The 21458-nt window shown below is 41.7% G+C and overlaps 1 protein-coding gene across 1 annotated transcript in view; it reads right to left on the reverse strand.

Moving 5' to 3' along the window:
• THSD4 (thrombospondin type 1 domain containing 4) overlaps window positions 1–7009 on the reverse strand; it is a 98150-nt gene extending 91141 nt beyond the window's left edge. Inside the window, exon 1 of the mRNA XM_026053008.1 lies at window positions 6932–7009. Coding sequence (XP_025908793.1) covers window positions 6932–7003 — 72 coding nt within the window. The 5' untranslated portion in view covers window positions 7004–7009. The remainder of the gene's footprint in view (window positions 1–6931) is intronic.
• Window positions 7010–21458: the final 14449 nt, after the last annotated feature.

Genomic DNA, 21458 nt, shown 5'->3' on the forward strand with positions numbered 1-21458 from the left:
AACAGTCACTAAAACAGAAAATACAGGACTCAATCTGGTCACCACTGACTCGGTCTTACCACAGATAATGCCCAAAGGCCATGGGACAACAGCCGGATGCATCATCTCTATTAGACTGGTCTGACAGTAGATTTGCTAATCACTTTTCTTTGCTRATTTCCTGAATTGTAATGAAACAGTTGAAGAGACAGGAACATATCTTAAGACAACTACTCTTTTCTTTGGTAATGCACTGCTCTCCTGAGTGCCATCATATTAGCAGCGATCAAGGCATCATCATCATTGGGGCATGCTTTGTTAGGCACCCCTGGCACAATCCTAAACAACTAACCTCGATGTGTTAGGGAATCGCTCAAACACCTGAAAAAATCAAGATGATGGGAAGTTGTCGTAGAGCTCGTGGTGACACATCACGAATAAGGTGTCCAAGTGCTGTACCACGCTATCCGCGTGACGCAGAGCGGCAACGCTGCTATCGCTCCTCTTGCAATTCATCCAAAGTAGCAAGCAAATCTACATCCAAGATGCTCAGTACCAAAATATAAATACAAACACTTAAAAACACTATTCTTAGTTCAGCAAGCTGTTGTGATGCAATTCCAGGGAGTTTAGCAAATAATCTTCCATTTAACGAAGAAAGAAGAATTTCAGTTTATGTAATTACTGTGTCTGTTGTGCTCTTCTAGAGGATATGGGCTCATAGCTGACATCAAAACTGCTGGTGCCCTTGGCTAGAATACCTTACCTTACTATCACCTGCTCATTCAAGCACTAAAATAAATCTCAGTTTTCAAGTACTTACACGTAAGAGTCCAGCATGTGTCTGACATGTTCTCTTCATGTACAGATGTTGATATACCCCTGATATACTGAATGTTTATCAAAGATATTGTCCCTGCAGCAGTTATTTACAAACTTGTTTCAATATTATACTGATAATATTACACTAAAACAGTGCAAGTCATCTAGCCTGTATGCTTCTAGTGTCACAGCTCTGATGTTTAATTCTGTCAATAACTTTTGATAGAGGACAAGCAAGCTAAGAAACATAAAAAATATTAAATAATAATAAAAACCTACATTAAATAAAATGAGTAAGGAATAAGAAAGCAAAACTGTCTTGAAATGACAACCTTTCTACTGCTACATCATCCTTTACTTGTGATCAATTACATATTACAGTTAGGGTCTTTTCACGAAACAGTCCTAAAAAATGCTTCTAATGATTTATGAAAGGAGAAAAAAAAAATCTAATTTATATATTTTAATAACAAAAGTACTTTCTCTTTAAGATGAAAGTTTTCTCCTCCTCCAACCCTGTCCTGAACAATTTGGGAGGAAATTTCAGGAAAGACGGAATCCAAACTTACGCCGTTGTCAAAAAGCATTTACAGTGCAAGGATTCCTTTACTGACTCCCAATTCACCTCACTCTTCTGTGTCTGCCAAAAAGGTGGGAGTGGGAATTTGTCAAAAAGTTCTGTCTCCTGATAAAACCCTCCTCACAACCCACATGCTGGGAAATTAATACTTGTAACCCATGAAGAAACAGATCAACCGCTGCAGGCAATCACATGGACAGGCAAACCTTTAATTTAACGCTCCCTCATGCTCCACTTTCATGTGTTTCGTTCAGACGGGGTCTTTAAAGAGAAGTGAGGTAGCTGCTGTCAGGGATCTAATTGCTGCGGGGGTGCCCTTGGCTCCCTGAGGACAGCAGCAGGGATGTTTGATCCCACTGCTGTCCTCGGCAGGAGGAGGAGGATGGGGAATGCCCCACTGGGGAAGCAGGGCAAGCAGGGCCCTGGCTCCCTGCATCACCCCCCCTGCACTGCGGTGCCCAGGGCCTGGGGCAAAATCCCCATCCCGACCCCGGCTGGGGCAGTTACTGGCACCCCAGGGCCAGCTCTGGCTCCCAGCAGGTCGCTGCGGGCAGGGCTGTTACGGCACCACTCACATCACACGGTGGACACGAGACACGGGCAGAAGGGCCCAGGGCTGCACGGAAAATTAAAGATAATCTCAGACCTGAGGTGGGGTGCGGGGATGTTATAAGAAGTCATAATACTCAATACAGGCAACCACCAGGAGTTTACAAGAACTTCCATTCTTTTAATTAAACATTTTATGAGTCTCGGAACACATTCCTGTACCCTATTATAGACGAGAGTATTTGAAAAATCAGAGCCTTTTCACATTACCATAAAGAGATAGGAAAACCAAAGAAGTCTTCTACAGAAGAAAGAACTATTTATACACTAACTGCACAGTTTTTAATATAATTATAGAGACTTATTTTGCATTAGTAGAATTTTTCCCTCTTTCGTTTTTTTTGGAGGGAACAGGTTTCAATACATCCTAATATAAACTCCCTGACTCCTAAATTCATCGCTGCATTTATAATTTAACATGTTTGGAACAAATATTAAAATTCTAAGAAATTCAAGATAAACTGTCTATGCCAGAATAAATAAGACCATTTATATTACACTCTTAAAAACACAATCATCAGCATTCAGTTATAAGTGAATTATTATTGAAAAAGAGAGTGTAAAGAAACTATGAAGAGAGTAAATCAGTGCCACTGATAATGAAACAGGATGAGGAAATTTTGTGAACTGCTTTAAGACCAAGCTATCCAAACAGCAAGTTTCTAGAGGAGCTTTCTGAAAAATGGTATATGAACTTCATTTAAGAAACAAATTACCTAATGAATTGCACATAGCCATTTATTTGCTAAGGACTTAATGCATTTACCTTTGCTSTCTAGGGCAGAGCAGGGTGCTCCTGATGCACGTTGCACGAGCCGCTGCAGCCTCCATCTTTTCCGATGGTTAAGGCTCAGAACCGGAGGCCCAAGTCAGGAGGCTCTGGATCAAGGCCACGGACCGGTCACCATCAGGAATGTATCCAGAGTGCCTCTTTCCCACAGGAAAGGCAAGCACAGGCAGGCAGGGCAACAAAGAGCCCTGCAGGAATCTCGGGAAGAAAGCGGGAGTGAGACCACTCATTCTGCTTAATCACAAAGGRGGGAAGGACACATTTGGAGTCATTTTTGCTGCAGTGTCGCTCACTTCTAAGCTGAATGTAGAGCTTGCTGCTGCCCAGAGCTTACCCAGAGGTTTCTAAAGCAGAGCAGCTATTGCTGCGGCTGAGCCCACCGCGTAGCCCCAAGGAGGCAGCGAGGACGGGCCCGGCTCGCCCTGCAGCGCTCGCACGCAGCTCCACAACCCCGGCATTTTCTCATCATGCGGCCCAGTCTGGGGGTATTTACTTGGCAGGATTAGTTTTTAACTACGTTAGGTCTCACTTTCAGATGCTCTGCTGGTGAAGTCAGCAATTACTGCCACATGTAAATCACCATCTGCTTTTTCTAACTTGGAGCAGTGTAATTTTAGAGTAAATCCAAATAACTTTCTACTCTGCATGCTAAATAAATAAATGGTTCAATCTCTCCTTAGATACCAGTCCACAAAGGCTCTSGAACATTCTCATGCTTCATAAATAGAGGGGTTAAGGGTAATGTTTTATGGGAAAATACAGTCAAGGTGACATACTGCTGTCTGCAGAGAACCTGGGAAGCCCTATTAACCTAGGTTGACAGATGGGAATACTCAGGTACAGAAATGAGAAATGATTTTGTCAGCAAGTCAGTGGGAGAAATTACGTTTTCTTTCTCATGTCCTGGCCTCATGGAAAGCCAGGGCTAGAAAGGCTGGTTTCATTGCATCACACCTTGTATTCCTTATATGTCACTGCAGAAGCTGCATCGTCACTTTGAAACAGAAATGAACAGGAGCTCTTAAGAACAGTGTCCGCTACATTTTTTTTTTTTTTTTTTCAACTGATGACACTGAATCACCACTTGCCCCAGTACTGCCCATCAGCCACCCACCAAAACCAACAGATTCTGAAGCAGAGGCCACAGCTGGAATGGAGAGTCACTCCCGCTCCCTTATTCACTTTAGCAGGCAGATTTCAATCCATTCACCCCCTCTCTGCCCAAATTCTCAAGATTTCATACCTGTGCTTAAATAAGCTACTGCATTTATAACAAAAAAGCATTATAATAATCTTTGGGAGTATAGCTTAATATATTCTGTGCTTCTTGTTAATTGTTTTGTAAAGAAAACTAAGTAATATCCAGTATCAGGATATTCTTAAAGATAAGTATCTTTAAGTACATAGTATCCATGTACCTGGAAGGAAAAGTTGCTTCTGTAACAAGTTTACTGGTTACTGTAGGTAAACTATCTGTTTATCCAGACAAATGCTATTCAAGAACTGAAACCCCGCCCCCGAGTCAAGTCAGTCAAGTTCTACAAACCAGATTCCATGCACTTAAACTTGTGCAAAGTTCTGTTCACATATTACACATTTTTATGATCAGTTCCTTTGCAACATAAACACAGAGGCTGCCCTTGAAAGGAGATAACAGCCACACTTTTAGCTAGGGCTGGAGAGGATCACACTCGTCTCCTACAGGAAACAAGAAAAACGTTGGTCTTGGCCAGTGTACAAAGAGGGGCCAAGTTGCAAAGTCAGAGCACGTCGCCCTCAAAGCAGAAGGGAAGCRATCCACAGGTCCACGGGTGGACGTCCCTTCCACTCACTCCAAGCCACTGCCTACCTCAGTGGGGACAGGAAAGCAGAGCACAACCAGACACACGAGGGACAAGYATGGGCAGCTAGGAACCACCAGGAGGAAACCCCTCCATTCGTATTTTTGTAATTTTCTGTTGTATTTCTTGAGTGCCCAGAGTATTAAAATAAGTACAATCTGACAAGAAAAGCAAYTTCTAATTGACTTCATAATCTATCACATACTCATATTTTCATAAATAGAACTTTAAAAAAACCATATACTTACAGATTGAAATGTTCACAGAGGTAAACACAACACTTTAACGAGCACAAAAGGACAACACAGGTTCCTTTTAAAAATGGCTTCCCAGTTATTTTTCCTCCGTTTAGTTCATCATCTGTCCACCACAGGAAAAATCCTAATTGAACAATTTCCTAGAGAAATAATATTTATGTAGCCAAGATTCTGCAGCTGGAACAGGGAAATGCACAAGATTATCCCATGGTCTCTTACAAGGCAGGACAAAGAATTACTGTATCAACAGTGGACACAGTATATTTTTTATTATTTCATTTTCAAAGCCAGCCATAGGAACATAATAAAAGAGAGAAACCCACTACTCATAGTAAAACCTGTACTCTAAGATTCATCGATACAGTAACAAATCGTTTTTCCTATTCTGCCTGGGTATTAGCTGGAAAACTAACAAGAACAGCAGAGTTTAAGGTACTTGGCATAAGGATCACAGTGCTAAAGCATTCCACATTGCACGTTTACTGCACAAACTCATTTCCAGGTAAGAACAGAGCTCTGCTTTTATTCTGCTTGCTAACGAGGATAATTGGCAGGCAGTGCTGCTGCTGCTGCAGGAGATTTGCTCTTTATATGGATCTCTGAAGACCACATGTGCACGCGGTGGTGACAGCAATATTTTCCATAGGAGCCACCGCACGTTCTCCGGCCCCTCCGCCTGCACAAGGTGAGTCCGTCTGAGTTTCTACGCTCAGTAACAACCAACCTGGAGGTTAAAAACTCCAGCGACAACTAGAGGGCAATGATCAGCCTCAGTCACTGTAACCATCAACCCTTTTTTAAGTTCCCTGAGCCTCTGTCGATTTTTTCCCCTTCTTTCTTCTAATTAGATCAAAGTCAGCATAAGATTTCATTTTAATGAACATTTTCTGTGATCACGACTATTACAAACCCTCTTTTTAGAGCACTGAAAGCAAAATGCACTCTGTRTAAAGGCACATGAGTTATAGGGAGCGTTAACCACACAGCTTTGGACTGGAGATGAGTTTTTTTTCAGTTCACTTCCACTTTCTTTACCAGGGAAAGCAATTGCTCTGGGCTTTATTAGGCTTGTAGAAACTTATGACCGAGCTAACAAAAGACAAAGCTCTGGAGCAGAAGCACCATTTTGAGAAGATTTACTTCCCACTTAGCTCCTTTGCAAGGCAGTTCATCAACAAAAAACACAGATTATGGAACAGAACTATCCAAATACTCCTTTGAAATACATAAATGTGCATTACATTTCAGTTAAAGAGGGAGAGCAAGTATCAAATGTACCAGGAGTGCTTGCTGCCAGAGACTTCATAAACTGGAATATTTTGCATCAAATAGTACTTATGCTTGATGAATTATTTCCCAAATGACAAATGAGTAGCTGAAATTTTCTGCTTTGGTATGAAACAAGGACTTGATGAAAAACTGCTCTGATCAGAACAGAAATCTGGAAAACTGCTCTTCATAAATCAAGCAGCAACTTTTTAGAGCACTGAAAGGGCCATTTTATTCYGTCACTTAGATTTTTCATATTAAGAATGCATAAAGTCCCTCAATGATGTGATGTACGGTTTAAAACAGATGCTATTCTGTTTGCCCTGCTAAAATAACAATACAGATACTAAAAAATACATATATTTACAGAGAAAAAAAAGTACATTCTTAAAGTAATGGGATATGGAGTTTCTACCTACTCAAATCCCCCRCAAAAATTCCAAAGTTAAAACTTTTTTCCACCAAGCACACTTTTTTTTTTCTTCCTTGAAAACCTGAGTACGCCACTACGAGCTGCTGCTGCAACCAGCACCTCATAGCTGTGTGTGTCAGTGCAGAACCATCCACACGGCGCAGTTGCCTCACGCGGAGGCAGCGCAGCCGAGCGGCCCGTCCCGCCGCCGCGGTACCTGCAGAGCCCGCCGGAACCGGGAGCCCTTTGCACACGAGGCGGACAAAGGCAGCCCCAAGTGCTCCTGCACGAAACCCCTCGCATCCCCTCCTCGGAGCCGGGAGAAAATCTCCCTCTGACAAGAGGAGTTTTTGACAGACACGCTTTGCTTACCTCTCCCGCAGGTCTTGCTAACGCTGCTGTGTGCGAGTGGAGCAAGGTCAGTATCAGGTAGCTGACAAACATCGTTAGCCGAGGTCAGGGCTACCCTGGAGGAGAAGCCCCTCTGTCAGGCTCCACCAGGCTCTACCAGGCAGCAGCCGTGCTCGCGCCTCAGTGGGACAGCCCTGAGCTCTGGTAGGTAGCGCTCTGCTCCGCGGCCCCTCTCCAGCTCACTCGCTACTAGCAGCAGCTCTGCTGCTCTCAGCCTCTGCTCTGGAGACAACTGGTAAGTTGATCTGCTCATGTAATGACTGCTCCCTGCTGGGGGAGGGGGCTCGGCCGCCGGGGGCTGGGGGCTGCAGGCAGCAGAAAGCGAGAAGGGGAGGGACAGAAATGGTCACTGCCAAGTTATGCATCTGCTCCGATTCAGGGAAGGAGCTAAGAGGTAACCTTTAATGCACGAGGAGGTTTGGCAGTGCCGTATTGACTTAGGCAAGCATGATTGGAGAAACAGAGGCTAGCAGGGCTTGCAAGAGAGGCCTGGTGATGGTTAGACAGCATGTGCTGCTTAAAGGCACAGCACCTCCTCTTCATAAAGCAGCTTATAATAAACAGAACCTTTAAATTCCAAGCGGGAAACAGCCTCTGACTTTCCGGGCAGCCCTGCAGTAGCGCAACCCTGCAACGTGCACAGCCCGACCCTGCGGCCAGGTGGGATTCTCCTCGCGGCACGCGGGGCTGCGCCTGCCTTGCTGACACTGCCGCTTCCTGACGTGGCCCTGTCATCAGAAGCAGCATCTTCAGGAAATCTCCTTTCTTTTTTTAATATCAAATGTCAAATAAAATAATTCCTGATCTAGAACAGCCRTACACATCAGTGACAAACTGCTCTGACCAGCAATGAGGGCTGCAGGCCACAAAAAGCAAGCTGCTGACTTTGGAGGAGGAATAAGACCCATTTTCAAGTGGAGAGTAAAGCAATACTGGCAGCACAGCACAAGTCTGAATCACTCCATCAGCCCCGCAGACCACCGAGTCTTCTCACGCAGGAGAAACAAGATGTTTCTTCCAGGCAGAAAAAGAAATAAAAAATAAAATTCTCTGAGTTGCAGAAGCCAGAGGGCTTCCCTTTTGCTCTATACGTCCAGCTGGCATCTCTGCACAAGGTGCTTTTTACTGTGAAGCTAAGATACAAATATGAACAGAAAAAAAAATGAACCCCAAAAGATTTATGTGCATCACATTCAACCAGAGAACGACTGCTTCATAACATCTATGGGCCCCTCCTTCAGTCCTGTACTCCCTTTCCTCCCCTTCCTCATTTTACTTTTTAATTTCTTCTAACTTTACTACTGCCAACTTAGGTACTTTATCACAGGAATGTGAGACATTATGTTTTTCTTGAAGTCCCAACTCCTGAAGACAAAAAAWCACATTAGATCCTCATCTTTCATGTAAATACATATTTCTTCCCCTTTTGGTTGCAGGAGAAAGCTCAAAAATATGATCCAAGAATAACCTACTCTCCCATGTCAAGGCAGTAAACCACATTAACCCCAAATATAGATACTTGAAAATATCTCAAGATTTTAGGAGGTGTCAAATCAAAAAGAATTTTGGCAAAGAGCCCCACCATTACTGTGATTTTGCATGTTTTATATACACATCTGAATATATCAGACTCCTCCTCCTATTTTTAAACTAATTTCATTAACCAGCCTTTTCTTCTGCCACCAAAAAAAGTGAAAAATTCTGACATTTTTTCCTTCTTTAATATTAAAACAAGTGTGCCCGTGACAAGAGAGTACTTTTATGCATTAGGAAGCTTGCAGAATTTAATTAGGTACAGCTAGACTACCAAAGGAGGACAGAATAGCAGCATTCTTCTTGCTGATAAAAGTCCAAATTCTGCTGTCTTTAATTGAGTAAAACTGCCACTGACGTCAATCGGAATTTTGCTCAATTAAAGACAGCAGAATTTGGCCCAAAGCAATTTTATCTTCAGTTATCGCTTACTCCCAAGCCACGTAATAACTAAGAAGGAAAATGTGCATGGATCTTAGCTAGGGTTGAGAGGCTAAGACTGCCGTTTCCTTAGATCCTTTATATCACAAATGACTGAAGTCATGAATGAGTGAAAATGAATGAGTGAACAAAACATTAGAGCATATTCCTCTCTGAGAATCCTTCTCTTAAGCCTCCCCAAGATACATTTTTAGAAGCAAAATCCTGTTCACTCAATATCAGACTTGAACAGTCTACTGCAAAAACAGTAAAATACATGTTTTCCAAGTATTTTGAACCCTACAAATCAGGATTCTCGCCTGGAGCTTATCCCAGTTCTCATCTTCTAAGCCATGAAAATTTCTTCTCTCCTTCCTGCAATAGTTTCATTTTGCACACTAGCTTTCTTACCATTTCTTCACAGAGGCTTTATGCTGGGAACCAGAAAAGCAAAGGTTGGGTCACCAGCCCAAGGAAAGGATGAGCAACAAGGAGTCTGCTTAGCCAAGGACGCCCAAGCGGGGCAGGTTGGGATGCTCCCTTTTAGGGGTGATTCAGAGGAATCTCCTGTCACAGGAGGTCCTGGGGCTGCCTCAGAACCCACAGTCTTTGTTAGGACATCTCTGTCCCTGGGAGCGTGTGACAAAAGGAGGAGGGATTTTTTAAACATTAATTGCAGTATTTTGGCTAGCTCTTTGAGGCTTGTTGGGAAAAGGAGGGGCACCCGGTGCATGCACTGTTTGTGTCAGTGGCTCTTTTGGAAAGAGGGAGATGGAGTGTGGGAATGAGGAGACAGAGAGGCAAGGGGCAAAGGCGGGAAGGAGTGTGAGGGAGGGAGGCAGAGGACAGGGCAAAGCTGGGGTGGGGACAAGGCAGAGAAGGCGACAGAGAGAGGGACATGAGGGTAATGGAGGCAGGGAGCCTCGGGAGGAGCCGTGTCCCTCGGCGGTGGTTACAGCCTGTCCCCCGAGGTGCAGCCCTGCGGAGCAGAGTGCGGGACAAGCTGCCCCCGAGCTGAGTGCGGAACAAGCTGCCCACCGCGCCCAGCGCTCTCAGGAACAGCAGCTGGATGTCACTGCAGCCCTAACCCACCCCACCCATCCGCCCCTCTGACCCATGTGCTGCAAAGCAGAACCCAGTGCCAAAGCCTTCAGCTTCCAGGAGGGGCAGCTCTCTTACCCTGTTCCTGCAAGTTCAGCACCCAGGCCCACGGATTTTTCAGCAACTCTCCAAAGTTTCTCAGCAACATCAAGCCCCTTTGAAATTAATGGTAATGAATCTTCTGCGGGCTTTGAAAGAGCAGGGCCTGAAACACTCCCGGCGTTACCACACTYGGCTTCATACCTGGTCAGGCTTCTGAACATCACTGGCTTTTGGAAGGGCATTATTTGCAATCACAGCTCTAACTCTTGTGGAGTGGATTTCTAGGGCTCGCGGATGTCCACGTTAATTTAAAAAGGTGAACTGAGAAAGTCACAACACAAAAAGGCAAAATAAAATGACCTTCCTCTCTTGCAATTTGTTGTGTTTCAAAACTTCAAGATGCTGCAAAGCGTGATTATCTGTTCATCTGTACTTTGCAATACAATAATCTGCACTTCAATACTGAAAACAAACGTTTTTTGAAGTCCTTGTACCCTTAATTACAGACCCGAGCTTTGCTGGAAAGGTCAATTCAGACATAGTTACAGAGAGCATAATCTGCTTCTAATCTGGGTCTCACACAGATCTTGAAAGCAAGGAAATATCAAGTAATCACTGGTTTAAAACTTCTGCTATTTTATTCTGTAACGTGAGCGCATGAGAAGTTTATTTCACCTAACTCCCAAAGAAGGACAAATGTGTGGAACACTAAGCAACGTAGACACTACAGGCTCTTCTAATATTTTAAAAATTAGTTTCCTTATTTAAATGATAAGAAACTAGATAAGAAACTAGCATATCGGAGGAAAAGCCTAAGGTGGGGAAAAATGACTGTATAGTAAGAGAAGTATAAACTACACAAGATGTGGAGGAATARCCAGATGTTGTTTTCATTTTATTTAATTGTGCATCTTTTAAAGTTAGTGATCTACTGGCTACTTGCAGGTTTCAGCAAGAAAAGTCATATATACTTGATAGATTTATGTGGTTAGATGGCTGCCATATTTAAAACTGTCAGATAGGCATTTCCAATAATTCTCCCAGTTCATTGTTTGCAGTAGCCTCTGAGCTCATTATTCAGATATTCCAGGGGCACAATAAATGACTACTATCCTTCAGTCTGAAGCACTGAGAGACAATGAACATAAAAATTCACTCAAAATTTCCTGTATGAGGCCCAGGGTTTCTGATAAAAATACATTTCTCTTTATTGGAAGACCTGCAACAGAGAGYAAGCCTCCCGCCTCGCGGCRCGTCCCTCCGCGCAGGCGGGCACGTGGCCTGCAGGCAGGATGGGCACCGAGGAGGATGCAGGCAAAGGCACCTCTAGCTGCCAGGCTGCTCGGTATTCCCAACCAGGGCCATTCTGCTCCCTTCCCACTGCCCACTTCCCTGCACAGGCAGTGGGAAGGGAGCTGGGAATTCCCTACCACATCTGCCACTTCCAGATAAAATATCCCTGCTTGTAACTGAAGTCCTGAAAAAGCCTTCGTGCTTCTACTGAATCTGCCTCTGATCAGTGTCTCTAGCTGTCCTTGACCAAGAGCAAATGAAAAACAGATATGAGCACATACGGAAAAGAAATATTTGAACTTTTATATATGCCATTAAAAACAAACAAATGAAAAAGTTCGTTTTATAGGGAAGTCCAAATACGAGGTGTTTATTACAGCCTGAAAGTTTTGCATATGGAGCTTTACTAGAACGAAGCCCAGGTACTAGGCACCTTAGTAGAAAGGAGACCCCGAGCTTCAGATGGATTTCAGTGCATCCCGGTATCTTTTCTTAAAGTTTTATGTCAACCTAAGTACTTCAGATACTAGTTTTTTTCTAAGTTTCAGAATCTTAATATGTTTATTTCAGTTCAAAAATTATATTTATAGATAAAGCTGCTGCTGCTTGTCCACTTACATTGTTGGATGAAAAAAAAACATTTAAAGGGTTAATTAGGCCCCTAAAAGAGTTTCCTCTCAAACTTTGAAATATTGGCTTGCTAACAGAATATACTGCAGCACAGGACATTATATCTATGCACTAGTGCTAGGGATGTTCCTATTTTTATGTCTAATCATTTTAGGATCCTACCATGTATTATACACTATGACAAAGGGATGCCATGAAAAAAAAAATCTTTAAGTTTTAAATAAGTTGTTTTATATGGTCCATTTTTTTAATTAATCAAACTTTTCAATCTATCTTTTTAATTTAGTCTATTTCTAATTGTTTATTTCCCTTTCTAAACAGAACAATTTTTTTTCCTCAGTAGTTTCTCATCTGAAAGTCTCTCCCAGTTCTAGCTTTTCAACTGTTTCCAATATTTAAGGTTTTTGTTTTTGTTTGTTATAAGCACTAGAGTCCTGTGGAAAATGCATTTTTTTCCTGTGGAAAAAAATTTCAAATGGACATTTGTACATATATAGTACATTCCTGCTTAAGTTTAATCATTGGCCCTTACTCAGTGACTTCAGCAGTAAGAGGAAGCAAACACCAAATAATCATACACCAAAGGAAGGGCTAATTCTGTCTCATTCAACCCCTCTCTCCAGTGTAACATCGGTGCTGAACTAGAGGTTACTTCCGATGGAAAACCAAACACCCAAACAAACAAAAACTCCTGCAAACCCTGAACATCTACATGCAGGGACAATTTTTATTTTCAGTAGTTTATAGAAACACCAGGTTTATTCTCCATTCTTCAAAAGGAAAGCAAATAGCTGGTGTGTCACCAAAGGAAATGAGTGCACTTGGCTGAAAACTCGAGATTTAATTGCAATCCTGACTAAAACACACTGGATTAAGCATTCATCCTGAAACCAAATACAGGAAGAAAAGGAGGAAAGATTTCCAAAGTCATTTCATTACACAACCCGGATACCTCAAGTGAGCAGTCAGAGAGAACTAATCTCACAGTGATATTACTTGTACTTTGGGCAGCAATCACATCTCATCCTTTCACATTTAGTCGTAAAGCTCCTGAGCCGAAGATGCATTACATTCCCCAATCCTCCCTCTGCTGGATTTAATTCTATTTTCCCAACTCACCTCCTCTTCCAATAAACCTGTCTTATCTAAGTATAGTTAGCACACATGCCATCCCTAATTGCATTGCAAATTAAAGGAATTAACACCGGCCTAGGTCACAAGTCTCCCCTGTTAGGGGCTAAAGGATCATTTGTCATCACGGGGGTCCGTGCCAGGTCGAGGTACACAGCGTACCAGGCAGATCAGTTACACTGGAGCTGCAGCAAACCAGGCATGAACCAGAGGCAAAGTTGGAGTGCAAGAACAAGGCTCATCCTTTCCTGCAGGGGTATCCTACACGAAAAAAAAMCATCTCTTTTTAATTAAAAACAAACTGTTTATCTTTACTATCTTGATGAAAACAAAAGTCTGGGGGAAATCTGATGGCTTAGATAAAAGATTTTGGGATAGATTATCTTATAAATAAGCTTGCTTTAAAAGTAAGCACATGAAACGCATGTTGCCATAGGATGCACTATCGGCATATGTGGAGTCTTCCAGTTGCCTGGACTCTGGACAGTGGCTGCACATGCAGACAGCACTGGGAAGCGCACAACAGATACTGGGACACTGCTCTGCTTTTCTAGGCATCTTGCAGATATCCACACACAGGACTGCATGGTTGAAGTCCATAGTATAAAAAAAAAATGGAAATTGAATACAAATCTAGCTTATATTAAACCCCAGGATTCATATGCTTTGTATTAATTCTGCAAAACATGAAGTCCAAACTAGATAACAACAGCCTTAAGCTCWCTCATTCATTCATACGTCTTTTAGATTTCATTTATTAAAGGATCAGCAGCTCACAAAACTGCTAAAAAGTTGTGTAATCAGCTGATAAGCTCGGAGCACGTCCCATATATTCTAACTTGAAATATATCCTCCTGAAACAGAGATCCAAGACAAGTTCAGTACTGTCAAATTTTCTCATGGGATAAGCAGCTTATCTAAATTCAGAAACATTTCTCTCCTAAATAAGGATGAGAGTAAAACCCAAAATGATGTCGGAAACACTTAGTTCTTGAAAACATCTGACAAGGCAGCTAGCATGACATTTTATTTTTACCCAGTGTGTACAGTTATAAGCTAAAAAAACCTAAAGCTCCAGCATGCTGTGTAACATCTCTAGGGAYTGGAACAAAATCTGGAGTCCAATTTGCTGATAACAAGTTTTAAGGAAATGTAATATAAACCCTGAAAAAGAGGACTTCTTAAAAGGCCACATGGAACAAAGGAGGAAGGGAACCTTCTCTGCATCTTCCGAAAGGCATAAATGGGGCAGATTACTTTATCCTCATACTCCCACTGTCTACATGGTTAAAGCTAGCAGTAACACCAGTTCTAATCTTAAAGGCCCTTGGAGGGACATAAAATTCGACTGTTTGAAAAATCAGGCTGTAAAAGCACATCTGTGCAGCCAACACCATCACACAGCTGGAAAACAATCAGAACTCCACCAAAAAGCAAGGGAAAAAAGCCACAGAAAGTTGCTTAAGTTTTGATGCACCAAGAAACTCCAAAGATTCCCTGCCCAATTCCCAAGCTGTTCAGTACAGTAACTTCACATTTGCATGGATCATGTCTTAAATCACTTTCAGCCAATGTTTCAGGGAAGACTTCCTCACAACGAGCTATTTCTCAAAGAGTAAAACATTTCTTTTTGATATACAGTTCCTCACATGCATTTACATTCAATAAAATGAGTAATGGTCCTCACCAGTTAGCTATTCTTCTGGTGTAGTAGCATTATAACTTTGATGTTCAATTGGTAGCATATTTTGTTTAGAACTGACATATCTTTTTGGCAAAAAAAAAAAAAAAAAATCTCTTATAAAATGGTGATATCTTCTGTAGGAAAAAAATCTCTGGTGGAAGACAGCAGAACTTAACAGGYAACATCATGCTTACACCTAGAAAAGCCGGAGTTTAATTTTTTCAAGTTTGATTTTTCCAGACCCACTGCTCTGATGGATAGGGCCCAAGCGGTAGCAATGGCACTTTGCCACAGTTACCTTACCATGGCTGCTGAGCATTTCCTCAGAACCACCAAGACAAGCGAGTAACAACCAAGCGCTGGTGTTGGGAAAGCTCTGGATGACAACCATGCTTCCATGGGAAAGAAAATGCTCTCCACATTCAAAATTCCCATGTAGTGAAGAAAAAATTCAGTACATGCATATAATTCCATATCTAGCCTTCACGCCATTCCCTGCCAAGGCAGCTTGGCAAGCAGCAGAGCTATTCCAAAGGAAAACACACATGGCCCCCTCAGCCAAGGCTCCTTCACATTCCTCTTGCGACACCACAGCAGCCCTTCTAGCTACACCTTTTGCACACAAGGTTTCCAAAATAAAGACCTAAGTAGAGAAAACTTACATCCCTACCAATAGTTGGTTTTCACCTTCACGCAACAGCCATAGTGCTGAAAGAGCTGGTACCTGCACAAGCACAGAAGGGGATACACAGCTTTTGAGCTACTGCTTCTTGGCTTTTGAGCTGCTGGTTCTTGGCCTGCTTCAGTAAAAAAGGTTGTTTCTCTTCAACAGCAAAACCACATACGATTTCCCAGGAAGAAAAAAAAAAAGGCAAAAAACTAGACTTAGACTGTTATAAGATGCTTAAAAGCAACCATCCCACAACAGAAAACAGATCTCAACTAGACTTTTATTTATTTATTTAAAATAAACAGGCATGCCACAGGAGGAATGGGGACTGTCCAAAATATGGCAGAAAAACTAACATTCAAAAAGCCCTTTCCCAACAAATGTCTTCTCTAACCATGTTTTTGTTACGAGTAGTTTAGCACATTGTTTTCATTGGAAGGATGCACAGATTTTTTAATCCAAAAGAGAGTCAACACATCATGCTTAATTTAACATTTCTCCTAAAGATTGAAAACCAACAGAAGAGTTGGATTGGCTGCAGTGTGCTGCATCTTACACAAAGCGGACAACAAATATTGTCATAACTATGGGTCTGCAGCGGGAAAAAAAAAAAAAAAAAAAAAAAGTGTTGAAGAGAGCACTGAAGAGAAACTGAGAAACTGAAGCCAAACCACACACACAGAACCACAGAATGGTTGAGGTTGGAAGGGACCTCTAGAGATCATCTAGTCCAACTCCCTACTCCAGCAGGGACACCTAGAACACATGGCACATGGTGGCATCCAGCTGGGTGTGGAAGATCTCCAGAGCAGGAGACTCCACAAGCTCTCTGTGCAGCCTGTGCCAGGGCTCTGTCACCCTCACCGTCAAGAAGTTCTTCCTCTCATGGAGATGGAACTTCCTGTGTTCCAATTTATACCCATTACMCCTTGTCCTGTCACTGGCCTCCACCAAAAAGAGTTTKGCCCCATCCTCTTCACATTCTCCCCTCAGGTATTTGCACACGTTGACCAGACCCCCTCTCAAACTCATCAGTGTGATTCAGATGATGCATCTGATTCTAATGTCTTGCTATAAATTCAAGCCGTAGCGTACCCCTCAGTGAAGACTGCTTTTATTATTCATATCAACCACATAATGCTTAATGTGAACATATATATGTTCAACCTCTGTGGGCACACTGCAATATAGAAATTCCCACAGATAAACAGAGCACATGAAGGTATTTAATTAAGGAGAATAAAACTAGTAGAATAATAGCTAAAGAAAACATCACTTTTTCCACAATACAGAGTTATATTATTTTTCCCTTTTTAAATCTTGCATCACATTTTTGCAAACAGAATCAACATTTTTAGACTAGTTTTCTGTCACTTCATATAGCAGGCTTTTAGAGTCTTAAAAGTACACCTAATTCTGTCATTCCTTATTTGGAAAAGGAAAAGAAAAAAATCAAACAAATCAAAATTCTTGAAAATGGTCTTATAGTCCCTCTTTGATAGATCAGAAGTTGACCAGATAATCTTTTCTTTCATATTTACAAACCTAATTAAGTCAAGCTTTTAAAAAATATTCAGGATTTTTTCTGCAAGAAAAAGCTATCTGGTATTAATTCTACTTTCTGCTCATAGCTGATCTCAGGGATCTCTTTTTAACTTCAAATACACACTCATCAAGCTCGCCCTGGCAAGCTTCCACGGTGGTTAACAGGCACACATTCTGCACAGAGCTCCGTTCGCTCCCGGTCAAAACATCTGCTACTTGCTCCTATCAGTCATGGGACAGATGAAGAAAAAAAAGCTGAAATCACGAGATAGCAAAGACCTTCTTTAGCCTATTTAAAGAAAGCAGGGATGATCTCCCCACCACCCAGGTGTCTGGATGTAAACCACTCCAGATACAGCCACCAAACACAAACGATACAGGATTTGATTCTCCTCTATCAGCGTGGTCAAACTGTGCCTTACGCATCCCTTAGAGGGATTCAGCACTGCCCCTCATTTTGCTGAGGCCATTTCCCAAAGCTGCCTCTTCTCCTGGCTGGAGAGAAGAGCAGCTGAGCGGCTCCTCTCTAGCTCTGCACTTTGCTCAGCCGCAGCGCATCTTGCTCCCGTACTGCAAGGGAACACATGAACACAGCTGGACAGCTACCTGGCAATGCACTGAAGACGTGACTAGAGCTGTCMGGTTCTGTCACGATGTGTCCGGGCCTCATGCATTCTGGCAGTCTTTATGATCTTAAGGTGCCCTCTGGGGAAGCTGCTTTACTTCTAAAAGTGCCTTCTCCAACCATGTGAAAAGGGCTAGTGTGAGTTYGTAGCACTCGCTTGAAGTGCTGGCCATACAGCTGGATGTCCTGGACAAACACACAAAGCCTTCAGCTCTCTCAGGCCAACCTTTCCAGGAAGAAAAAAAAAGGACATATTTTATAGCAAAGAGATGAAGCTTGAACATATGGATGCCATAACTAGTACAGTGCTAAGTAAACAGAAAAGGACAGAAAAGAACAGGGYAGTCCATGCAATTTCTTCTCAGGAAGATACACCCATAGACACCRTATCAACCAATCCAGCTAGCACAGGCATTAGCAGTCTAATGAAAAGGAGCAAGAGAATGCCCCTTGCTAATCTTCTAGCCAGCAGGAAGCATAATATCCTCCTGCGGTAAGAAAGCTGGAAGCCAGTGGCCATAATAACAGAACAAATTAGCTTTATTGGACTGGAAAGTTTATGATTAGCATGGGAGGTCTGAAGTCTGCTGATCACAAAAAAATAACATTTCACTTTGATGCATGTCTATCAACTCTCACTACATTAAAATATTTTCCTTTCTAAATGTGCTTTTCAGCTGCTGTGTCTGGCCACCACCTGATCTAAAAGGAAAGATCTTCASGCTGTATAACGTAATGCTTGTCTGAGCAGCATTGCGTGAGARTTGGCAGTAATTATTGAACATTGTAGGCTTCTAGTGGCATAAAAAGACTTAAAATTAAAAAAAATATAAATATCAAACTCATTTTTGGAAAATAGGTGTTAAAATAAAAAGCACAAGTCTTTTACTTGTTTAGTAGTTTACGTTAAACTACTGAAAGTTAATCATAAATTTTCTACCAAACGTATTGTAAATGATCTGTGTGTGTACAGCATCTTATATATTCTCTGGGCAATAAATCAGACACAGCAATCAAACTGTATGATGCATTATTTTTGTTGAGCTTTGGTGTTTGTGATAAAATGATACTTTATATAAGCTAACTATGTGTAGGTATCTTCACTATTTTCCAGCCAGAGGCAAACAGTTCTTCACACACATGCCAACTCAGTCTAAGGAAATACACGTCTTGAGAATGAGCCACAGAGAGACGTGTAGGTAACGTAGGTGTTARTCATTTACAGCTTCCCGTTTTGTTGCTGTAAATCTCTCCCTCTGTTTCTTACTCATCCTTTAGTAAGAGAAGGGTTGAATGTGGTCCTGTACCTATAGGGACTTKAAARACTTGYTCTAAGGTCTTAGCCCTAGCACAGTCCTTTYAAATACAGGTGAAATGACCTGCCTKTGTCTCTATAGCTACACGTGTTCTCTTACAGCCCAACAGGTCTCTCCAGGCAATCGCAATAGTTAACAAYTCTGCAAAGACTTCCCAAAACATCTGAACTAATTTATGCATCACATAAAGCAGTCAGAAGACCAAGGTATGAGCTGCCTGCGCTGTTTGTTGCTATTTTCTTTTCTAAAATGCCTTACATGATTTCCGTGATAYGAGTAGGCCTTTTGTTACTCTTGCAGGCGTTACAAATCTCTTAGTACTTTCATTGCATCATCTCCAATCCTACAGCTACTCTGTGTTCAGCTCAGCCATMTCTGTACATCTAAGAGATCCCAGAAATCAGTATTCACATGAGAAAACTCTGTAAAATTTTAAGTGAAGGGATCTTAASAGTTAAAAATCCCATTAGACAGTTGAAGATCAGCTTCCTGAAGACTTACTTGCCAAGAGCAGCTGTCATGTTTCTGTGACTRAATCAGTTAGCAATAATTTGAAATGTAGGGACCTTTAAAGTACAAATGGAGGAAAACGAAAATTATTTGAGACTGCTGACATTATGAAAACAAAAAGAAAAAAAAAGATGTGAAATATTCTTTGTCACAGCTGAAATAACGGCTGGACATGTTTCAGGGAGAAATGAGGGTAAACAGGGGCAGTAGGCATGAGGGTAAACAGGTYGAGTAGTCCTCAGGGGAAACACTGGGAGTAGGCCCGAGGGTAAGCAGGGGGAATAGGCCCAAGGGTAGACATTGGCAGCAGGCCTCAGGGTAGACAGATCAAATAGGTCTGAGGGTAGACACTGGGAGTAGGCCTGAAGGTAAACACTGGGAGTAGGCCTGAGGGTAAAYATTTGGAGCGGGCCTGAAGGTAGACACATCAAGCAGGCCCAAGGGTAAACAGATCAATAGGCCCGAGKGTAAAGAGAGGTGAAAAAGGCAGGTTACAAGTGATAAAATTATCAGAATTTCATAGATTATTGAAAGTCTTAGAGGTTACAGAGCCTTCCATTTGCTTTACATTTTACACCCACTCTATAGATGATACCAATAGAGAACGCTATTAGCTTAAAATATGAAAGACATATAATACATACACATAAATCATTTCCTTTTCAGTTAATAATTATTTGTTTTTTTTTTGTCTCCGAAGTACAGGTCTATTTTATCCATGGCATACAATTAAAATATATTGCAATGGAAAAAAAGAAGAATATATGTAAGAAACAGCCTTTATAAACCAAAAGACACACTTGCAAATTTTAACTAAATGCTTTGAATCACCTGTGCCAGAATGTCAAACAGAGAACATGTCTGGACAGGACCCAAGATCCTGGCCGACYAGAATGAGCCAAAGCTGAGTCACTTCTGTGGCAGAATAACAGGAGCACTTGCAAGAGTGACACTTCACTAACATCAATATRAATGGCTTTCATCTGTATTTTATCCAGTAATTAAAAATGATAAAGCACTTCCACTGAGCTGTGAACTTTTACCTTATTTCCTAACAGAAACTTTTGGGAGGCAGTAAGATTTTCCCCATACAGTAGGAAAGAGACTGCAGGTATAAATCATACAGAAAAGCAAAGCATAAACTTATAGCAGTTTCATTAAAGAGGCTGTCCTTCTTGGTTTGCACCTTCATATCGATGACAATGACCTATATAGCTACTGGGTTAAAGTCCTACACACCCTCCAGAGACTCTTCTACAAAAAAAAAAAAAAAAAAAAAAAAAAAAAGAGAGAGAGAGAGAGAGACTAAAAAAACTCCACTGAGTTTTGAGTCTCTTCAGTTCACTGGAAGTTCTGCTCATGACATATGGAACCATTGCTCAAGATTTCCAAAAGCAAAATTTCATCTTGAATTTCAAATCCAAGGTGTCATAATCAATACTTAGCAAACATTAAAGAAAGGTTGATGACATTTGTTAGTCAAGAAGCCTCTTCTTCCTTGGGGAAAAATTCAAATGTGCTTGAATTTTGATAAAACTATCAATCCTACTGCATAKCAAGACTTTTTTTTTTGTTTACCTCTGCCAGTATTTTGGGAAAATCTTTCCAGTAAAACAACCTGGGCATAAAAATATCCTAAAARCATTCCTGTGTCTGAGTGGTTTCATGTAATCAGTATTACCTTTCTGCGGTGTTTCTGAGATTGTGCTACCACCTGTTGCCTTTTACATGCAGGCTTGACATTTTAATTTACAAACATGTTTTAAACTATTTGTGGATTTTGTCAATTCTTATTTAAACGTTTTTTTTTTTTTTTTTTTTTTTTTTTTCCTGTGGGCTGCTTGGATTATCTCTACAGGAATATCTATACAGTGCTTTTTGGACAGATACAAATCTGTTCTTCAGACTGGTCAGGAAAAGTGAACTCAGCAGCTCCCGGGCACAGGAGCAAAGATGCAACCGTGATGGGCTACGGTTGTTGAGCCTTC

This window comes from Nothoprocta perdicaria, unplaced genomic scaffold, assembly GCF_003342845.1.
Source record: "Nothoprocta perdicaria isolate Ctin4 unplaced genomic scaffold, notPer1 scaffold_113, whole genome shotgun sequence".
Lineage (NCBI taxonomy): Eukaryota > Metazoa > Chordata > Aves > Tinamiformes > Tinamidae > Nothoprocta > Nothoprocta perdicaria.